The 8,895-nt window shown below is 57.1% G+C and overlaps 1 protein-coding gene across 2 annotated transcripts; it reads left to right on the top strand.

The window, feature by feature from the left end:
• Positions 1-8,895, top strand: LAT (linker for activation of T cells). Of its 2 annotated transcripts, none has more exons than XM_029057927.1 (14): positions 1-825; positions 925-985; positions 1,943-2,078; positions 3,088-3,124; positions 3,516-3,559; positions 5,370-5,436; positions 5,709-5,773; positions 6,011-6,037; positions 6,215-6,260; positions 6,491-6,591; positions 7,491-7,541; positions 7,683-7,745; positions 8,006-8,083; positions 8,476-8,895. In XM_029057927.1, the coding sequence occupies exons 3-14, from the start codon at positions 1,970-1,972 to the stop codon at positions 8,478-8,480; spliced, it is 693 nt and encodes a 230-aa protein (XP_028913760.1). In that variant the 5' UTR covers positions 1-825; positions 925-985; positions 1,943-1,969; the 3' UTR covers positions 8,481-8,895. The 2 variants fall into 2 exon arrangements, with proteins under 2 accessions (XP_028913760.1, XP_028913762.1); XM_029057929.1 differs by having other exon boundaries at positions 1,970-2,078.

Below are 8,895 nucleotides of genomic sequence, written 5' to 3' on the forward strand. Positions count from 1 at the left end.
TCCTCTGACTTCCAGGCTTGAGCTCTTTCCCTTGGGCCAATCACTCAGTGGTATTTATCGAGTACCTTCTAGGTGGAAAGTACTGTACAGCAGGGCATGGGAAGTGCTAAAGTGCCATTAAAAAAATGACACCTTCCCTTCCCGCGACGAGTCCAAGTTAGTAAAACCCCCAGTCCAGATCCGTGAGGCGTTGGTTCCGATCCATTATCCAGGAGTGGATCGGTTCCCCCGCCTGTCCCCCCAATTAACCAGCTCCTTCCAGGGGCTGATTTTAAAAAAAATCAAATCTCACGGACTCCGGGGCCAGAGCCAGGCCTGGAGTTCCAATACAGGGCCTGACGTGGGTGTAATTTTTCCCTCCACTCACCCCACAAAAACTTATCTGGAAATCCTATATGTATTCAGGTCAGTAAAATGTTGAGTCACCCAACTTGCTCTCTTGTGCCTAGTAGGGGAAATAGGGCTCCTCCTCCCGCTCCTTCCCTTGTGAATCGAGAGTTCCCGTCTCCCACCCGACCCCCTACTAAAATGGACTTTTCCCTCAGTGGTTCGCCAAGCTGTCTTCCGTGGGAGTCGCCGCTAATTCTCTCGCCCTACGCCGGGTTTGGAACAGTGCGGCTTTCCCTGCCGTGAAGCCACTGGACTGGATGTCCCCACGAGGATCTGTGGCACGGAGGGCCTTGGCCCCTGGGGGCAAGGGAGTGTCTCCACCCGCCCGATCAGCGGGGAAACCGAGGTCCAGAGGGCAGCGGCAGAGATTGGGCATCTGGGCCATCTCTGAGGCGTCTCTCCGTCCACTCCTCCCGCCCTGTGGGAACGGGCCTGGTAAGTGGGGGGCCCGCCAAGGTGGGGGGTGGGGAGTGGGCGTGCGCAGCCGTGCGAGGAGCCTGATGACTTCCTGCCCCCGCCCGGGGCTCACCACAGCTTCCTGCCGCGGGCGCGGAGAAGAGCGGAGGAGAGGAGGGGACGGAGCCAACAGAACCAGGTATGGGGTGGGGGGGAGGGGGCTGTCGACCCTAAAATCTCGATTCCCCCAGGGACCTACATCCCCTACCCCCTCGCCCCCCCATGCCCAGACACTTTAGCTCCCCTGCTGCTTTGGCATTCCCGCAGGCCCCAGGCCTCAGGGCTCCCCGATCCATCTTCCATTAACTAGCAATTTACAGACCTCAGGGTCGCCTCTCCCACCCCAGCCGCCCTGGACCTCCCAGAGTCCATGAGTTCCTCACCCAACCCAAGACCTTGGGAATGTAGACACCAAGTAGGGGAAGGGAATCCCAAATCTAAGGCCTCCGGTTCCCCCTTAGACGACGATCTTATCCCCACTCCGCTTCCAACCCCCTCGACCCGGTCCATCAACACACGAAATCTAGGATGTGGTCAGAGGGTCCCGGGGGTAGACCCACCTCAAGCCCGTCTCCCCACATCTGGTCCCTTGCCCTCCCTCCCCTGGACCTCCCGGGCCCTGACTCTTGACCTCTTCCGCCCTCCCCAGGTCCCAGGGTCAGCCTTATCCCCCTGCTCCGACCCCCCTGACCCCACCATTTCGTCCCTGAATCCTCCAGCCCCTTCTGGTCCTTTCATCACCGTGCCCCCGCCACTGAGAAAGCACTTCCTGGCTCCTTCAATGATCTCTTCCCCTGATTCCCAGGATCAGAGGGGAGAAGACCGTGGAGGAACGAGTTGTTGGGAGATTATAACCTCGACCCTGACCCCTCTCTGTCTCTGCTCTGTTGCCGTCTCCCTGCAGCTGGCTGGGGAGGGGGGAGGGGAGTGGAAGGGTGGGCTCCCAGCAGCTCCGTGACTTTGTTTGGCTCCAGGCAGCCATGACCTCTGAGCTCTGGTCCCCGAGTGCTCCGGCACAGCTCGGAGGAGGATCTCAGACCGGGACGGAGAGAAATTGAGAGTGGGGAACTGGGCCGGAGAATGTCACTTCTAATAGGTCCAGGCTCCTGACCTCTTCCGGCAGATGGAGTCCATCTCTCTGAACCCTGGACTTGTCTGGCTCTTTCTCCTCCTCTTCCTGCTCCCAACTGTGATGGTTACTGCCCTGTGCTTGTGCTGCCGTGACCTTCCAGGTAAGAGCCCGATCTGTCCCTACGGAGACATCCCCCCACCACCATCCATCTCCACCACCAACTCCTTTCCAGAATCCCCCACCCCCACGCCAAATAGCTCCCTCCTCTACCCACGTGATGACTCTGGCCCTGATTTACCTCTTTCTGCTTCGGGTTTGGCCCTGGCTCCTGCCTGGCTGTCCCCATCGCTCCGCACCAGACACCTTTTCCCTCAGAGAAACTGACAGACCCCAGCCCAAGTCTCCCCGATGTTATCTAGGAGTTTCCTGGATCCTTTGGATAAGAGAGACCCTCTCCCTTCTGTTTCAGAGACTCCTATCTCTTTCCTGGGCTCCCCGTGAATACTCTCAGTCAGGCAGATCTCCAAGCCCTGTGACTTCCTCTGGCTTCCTTTTTTCTCAAGTGTCATTTTGCGTACATCTCCAGTGGCGGCTCATCCATCTCCACGTCAAACGCAGATTTCTGATCATTGACCCTAAGGCACTCAATCAGCTCTGTCCCTCTTACGCATTCTCACGCTTCACTCCCCTCAAGCCAACCTTCTTGCCGTGACTTGTTCCCTTCTCCCCCACCGACTGTCTTTCGCTCACACCCTCCCTTCGGCCTGGAGCTCCCTCCCCCCTTCACATCCGGCAGACCACTGCGCTCCCCATCTTCAAGGCCCTCGTGATATCACACCTCCTCCAGGAGGCCTTCCCTGATGAACCTCTCATCTCCCCACACTATATTTCACCTACTGCCCCTCCAGCACTTTCTCACTTAAGCCCCTGAGTTCTCACACCCTACCATAGGTAGCACTTATGTACAGATCTTTACACTCTACTGCTTCCTCCTACATTTGTTTATTTTAGCGTCCATCTCTCCCACTAGCGCATAAGCTCCTCGAGGGCAGGAGTCAGGAGTCCGCTAATCCTATTGCGCTCTCCCAACTGTATTACTCGGCCCAGAGTATGTGCTCAATAAGTATTATGGATTGACTGCTTGATTGACTTCCCTCCTCCCTCCGCAGACTCGCCCTCGGAGTCGGTTTCGAGAGTCCACACCAAGTGAGTTTCCCTCTCGTGCCCCTCTCGCCCCTCGTCTGCATGTTTCCTTCCCTTCCCCCAGCTTGTTCGTCTGTTTCCCGCCCCCAGCCCTTCTGCCACAGGGTGGGTGGGCGGAGGGCCGAAGGGGGTGCTGAGGGGAGGGAGAGAGAGAGTGTTAACTTCTTGTGGGCCGGGAACCCGCCGACCGATTTTCTCGTATTGTATTTCCCCGGTGCTTTGCGTACGATAAGTGCTCGGTGATTACGATTGATGGATTGATTGTAGATGGGGTTGGGGGTTGGTGGGAAGTTGAGCGGGCCATGGGATGAAGGACTGTGGGAGGTAGCTTGGCAGGGGAGGGGGAAGGCAATTCACCTCCCCTCCTCCCCCCTCCCCTGTCTTTCCCCTTCAGCTCCCAGAACAGCGGTGGTTTGGTCATCCTCAAACGCAGCCCATGTGAGTATAGAAGAACAGCCTCTCCCTCTTCCCCAGGAAATCATAGGAATAATGGTATTTGTTAAGCGCTTACCGAGTGCAGAGAACTATACTGAGCACTGGGGAAAAAGACTCCCGTGATTATTAAGACAAGGTCCCCGCCCCTGAGGGGCTCACCATCTGAGAATAGAAAGGAGGAGAGGGGACGGGGGACAGTAAAAACACAAAAACACTCTCAAAGATAAGGCGATGAAAACTGGGGTTCCTCTAATCACCTCCCCCCATATTAGTGGACTCCATTTCCCTGACTTCCTTTCCCTCCCACAGAGGTTTCCCTGGTTCTCCCGGGAGCGGGGCTAGGATCCAGCTTTGGGGCTTACCAGCCACCGAGCCCCCCGGGCCGGAGCCTGACCCTCGCTCCCACTGGCCGGTGGCCCCGGCACGCTCCTGGACAGGCTGTCCCGCGAGAGCCGAGAAGCCACAGCATCTATCAGTGATCCACCAGCCCTTGATTCCGTCATGTGGGGAGCGCTGAACCGAGGGCTGGACGTCGATCAGGACCGGGTCTCTGAAGTAATAATAATAATAATGATGATGGTATTTGTTAAGCGCTTACTGGGTGCCGAGCACTGTTGGTAGCATTGGGGTAGATTCAAGGTAATCAGGTTGTCCCACGGGGGGCTCACAGTCTTAATCCCCGTTTTACAGATGAGGTCACTGAGGCACAGAGAAGTAAGTGACTTGCCCAAAGTGGCACAGCTGACAAGTGATGGAGCGGGATTAGAACCCGTGACCTTCGACTCCCAAGCCCGTGCTCCTGTAGTAGTAATAGAGCAGCAGCCTAGGCTAGTGGCTAGAGCATCGGCCTGGGAGTCAGAAGGATCTGCGTTCTAATCTCTGCCACTTGTCTCCTGTGCGACCTTGGGTGAGTCGCTTCACTTCTCTGTGCCTCAGTTTCTTCATCTGTATAATGAGGATTAAGATTGTGAGCCCCATGTGGAACATGGACTGTGTCCAACCCGATTAGCTCGTATCTTCCTCAGCGCTTAGAACGGTGCTTGACACATAGTAAGTGCTTAACAAATACCGTTATCGTAATAGTGTAGACTCATTTTGGGCAGGGGATGTGTCTGTTTATTGTTATATTGTACTCTCCCAACCACTTAGTACAGTGCTCTGCACACAGTAAGTGCTCAATAAATACGATCGAATTGAATTGAATAGGAGAAACGGTGGTCTTTATTAAGTGTTTACCGCATACAGGAAGAAGACACAGATGGGAATTAGACCTGGTCCCCGGCAGAGGTTTCGTGGTTCAGAAAGGGGAAGGGCAGACCGACAGGGAAAAACCGATTGATTTAATAGTTGCATTCAATATGAGCTGAATATGGCTTTGAATTGATGATTCTGTGACTATTCATGTCACAGTGACAATGTCAAACTGCCTCCTTCCACCCCAACTCCTGGGAGAGGGCAGGGTTGTGGGTTGGGGAGAGAGGTATGGGAGGAAGTTCACCCGGACCTCTGTAGCTGCTGCTCCTGCACCCACACGGACCGCCACTGCTGTGGCTCACACACGCACAGGCCACTGACCAGATTCAGAGTCCTTCAAACATAGTTCTCACCACCCTCCGTCTTCTCCTCCTGGCATCGGGGCGCTGGGGGCTGTCCGCCCTCCTTGGAGGTCCAGCCTTCGCACTCTACTCAGATCCGACCCTCGTGGCTGCCAGACCCCCGGGCCCCGGCGGGGAGGGGATCATCCAGAGCCTAGGCCCTCAGCTAGGAGGGAGGGAGGTCTTGACCAGCTCTGTGTCTTCCTTCCCTCCGCTAGACAACCATTCTCCCTGGTCTGTGGTTTCCCATCCGCCCGTGAGCCATCCGGATCTGCTCCCGGTCCCGTGAGTATAACCTCTGACCCTGGCCCAAACCCAGCCGCTCCCCACTCGGGGGGTCTCTGGCACTCCATATTCCCCAGCCGCTTCCCTTTCTGAACCTACCTTTCACCCCCATATTTCTCATCCAGTGGCTCCCCTTGTGCCTCTTTTTCCCTGGCTTTCCCTCCCCGACCAAGTCGTTCGTCTTCTCCCGCTCCTCCATCCGACCCCACGTGCTCCTCTAAACTCCGCTAGCCAAATCCCGTGAGAATGATCCTCGACCTTTAACCCTCCAGGAGATCCCCGCAGAATCTGGTGGGGTCACACCAAAATCTCTCTGTTCAGCCGGAGCCGGACAATGGTGAGGGGAGGAGTGAAGAGGAGGGTGGGGGCTGGGGTCGGGGGTTGGGGCAGTGGATGGGTCATCAAATGGTGGATTGCGGTGGGAGAGATGGAGCAGAAGCGTCGGGGTTTAGGGTCCATTTCCAGGGACGTGGTTGGGATGGTCCTGGGAGGAGGTGCCGAGGTGGGGGAAGAGACTTGGAAATGCCTGGGAATACCCGGAGTTGACGGTAACTTTCTTTCCTTTCCTCTCCAGACAGCGTGCCCAGCTACGAGAACGAGAGTGCGTGATCCGCTAAGGACTTGGGGGGTGGGGACTCGGGGGGCGAGAGGGGGGCACTGCAGCAGAGAAGCAGGGGGTGGAGGAGAGTGTCAGTGTCCCACCAGTGTGAGAAGGTGGGCTGGGGCCTCCCTCTCCACGGGCGCTGCCAACACCATCTTTTTCTTCCCATCTCTCCAGGCCCCCTCACTGAGGCAAAGGAAAATAAGGATGAAGATGGATATCTGTGAGTGAGAGGGAAGAGAGAGGAAGGCAGAGGGGTCCAGAGGGGTGGGGAGGACCGAGTGAGGAGCAGGACGGTCGGGGAGAAGGGGCAGGAGGAGGGGGAAGTCAAAGGGGGAAGAGACAGGAGGAGGGGAGGTTGAAGGGAAGAAGGGGCAGGAGGAGGAGGCTGCGGTCTACGGGAGGAAGGTTGGCCAAACCAGAGCTCATCCAGTCCGGTCTTTGTCTCCGCAGCGAGGTGCTCCCAGAAGGCTCCCCGATCCCCATGCCCTCGCCCCCGCCCTCCCCTGTTCTCCCGTCCAGCGGCATGGGCCCCCGGGACAGCGCATCATCCAGTGAGTGTTGGGGCCCGAGTAGCAGGCCGGTCAGGGCTTGGGCTCCCGGCCTTTCTGGATTTGGGGGAGATCTTCCTGAGGGTGCCTCCTCTGAGGCTCGGGGCCTGGTTGTGTTTGGCAAGGGAGTTTCTGTGAGGGTGAATCCATCTCTTCCCTCTTCAGGGAGGAGGGATGGTTTGGAAGGAAGGTCTCCTCTGTCTTGATATCCTCCATCCCCGGGTCATCTCTCTGACTAAGCCCTCATTTTCCCTCCCCACCCTCCCCTCTGCATCATTTATGTACTTGTCTGTGTACCTCGTAAATACTTGGATACTCACCGCAGCCCCACGGGCACTTATGTCCACCTCCTTACCTGCTCCTATTTCCCTCATCTGTAATCTGTTTTAATGTCTGTCTCCTCCCGTAGACTGTAAGCTTCTTGTGGACAGGGATCCCGTCTACCAACTCAATTGAACCGTACTTTCCCAAGTGCTTCCCAAGCGTATCCTCGGAGTCAGAAGGACCTGGGTTCTAATCCCGGCTCCGCCACTCGTCCTCTGGGTGACCTTGGGCCTTCTCTGTGCCTCAGCTACTTATCCGTAAAATGGGGATTGAGACTGTGAGCCCCATGGGGGGCAGGGATTGGGTTCAACCCTATTTGCTTGCAGCCACCCAAGTGCTTAGTACAGTGCCCGACACATAGTAAGCGCTTAACAAATACCACAGTTGTTATTATTATTCTCTGTGCCTCTGTGCCTCCTCTGTCAAATGGGGATTAAGACTGTGGGCCCCGTGTGGGACATGGACTTTGTGCAACCTACTGATTTTGTACTACTCCGGTACTTAATACAGTGTCTGGCACATAGTAAAGCGCTAAATAAATGCTATTGATTGATCTGATTGATTGCTCTCTCCTCCAGTGGTGTCAGAGGAGTACGAGAATGTTCCTGAGACGCCAGGGGAATCTCTGGGTGAGCAACTTTCCATTCTGCCTCGTACTGCGCTCCTGCCTCCTTCCCCTCCCCTCTGAGCCCACCTCCCTTAGCTCTGACCTCCCCACGGACCCTCCTGGCCTTCTGCCTGACCCTGGCCCTTCCACCATTTCCCACCAGGCGGGAGTTCCGAGTATGTGAACGTCCCGGATGCCCAGGGGAAAGAGATCCCTTTAGTCCACAGTGAGTCCACCGGGAAAGGGGGAGCGATGGGAGTGGAGGGTGGAGAACCACGGGGGCGGGGTGGGGACGACCACGGGGAGGAGGGAGAATGTGGAAGGGAGCGTCGCAGGCTGGGACCGAATCTTTTGGAGTTGGGGTTGGGGTAGAAGGAGGAGGAGAACCAGGGGTGGGAGGTGAAGGTGTTGGACAGTGTGGTGGGATGGGAGGAAGCGGAGGGGCTGTAGCCGTGGCTCTGATTCCCCGTCTTTGGTCCCTGATAGTGGGTTTGAGTGACTGCGAGAGCGAGGAGGAGAGACCAGATTATGAGAACCTGCAGGAGAGAAATGAACCCCCCCGGGGTGAGCCCCTCCCCTGCCCCTACCATGCCCCCCCTTCATGGTTCCCCCTGTTTGACTCTGCCTTCATCTGCCTTCATGACCCTTCATCCCCACTGATAACCCCGGAGCACCCTCCCTCTTGAGGGGGGCTTCCCCATGAACTGCCTTCCTTTGCCGGTTCCCCCAGGCTCCCCCAGGTTGGTTTCCCCCTAAGGCCTCCGATTAACCCTTTCCTCATTGGCTCCCAGAAGGACAAAGACCCCTCCCACTGCTGGCTTTTCTCCCCAGAGGTCAGAAGCTGCCCCCTCATTCCCAATATCCGTCCGAGGGTGAGTGGGTGAGTTCCTTCCTCCTTGCCTCCCTCCCTCCTTTATTGCCCCTTCCCCACCTCACCCCTGGATCTGTTTCTTCAGGTTGAAACCTGACAGGCTCCAGCGACCATCCTCCCCCAACCAAACCGGGGCTCCGTGCCGGAGGCCAGCCTGAGACCAGCCCCAAACCAGTCCAAGGCCGGCCTGAGATCAGCCCGAGGCCGGCCCGAGGAGGCCAGCCTGAGACTCCCCCACCAACCAGGGCTTCTGCCCTCCTTCCTGAAAGCAGCCTGAGAATCAGCTCCCGAGGCTCCAGCCTCTTAACTTATTGCAGATTTGGCCAAGACTCTTGCTCCCCCAGCCCCTTAACGCCCCCCCTCCACCCTCGTCTGTCTCTCTCCCGAACCTCCATGGACTGACATTCTGCACCTTCGCCTGACATATCCTGAGAACTCTTCTGGCAAGGGAGAAGATCTCCCCTTCCCTCTTTGTAGCTGAATAAAGTCGGACACTTGCGGAGTG

Source organism: Ornithorhynchus anatinus, chromosome 2 (assembly GCF_004115215.2).
Source record: "Ornithorhynchus anatinus isolate Pmale09 chromosome 2, mOrnAna1.pri.v4, whole genome shotgun sequence".
NCBI lineage: Eukaryota > Metazoa > Chordata > Mammalia > Monotremata > Ornithorhynchidae > Ornithorhynchus > Ornithorhynchus anatinus.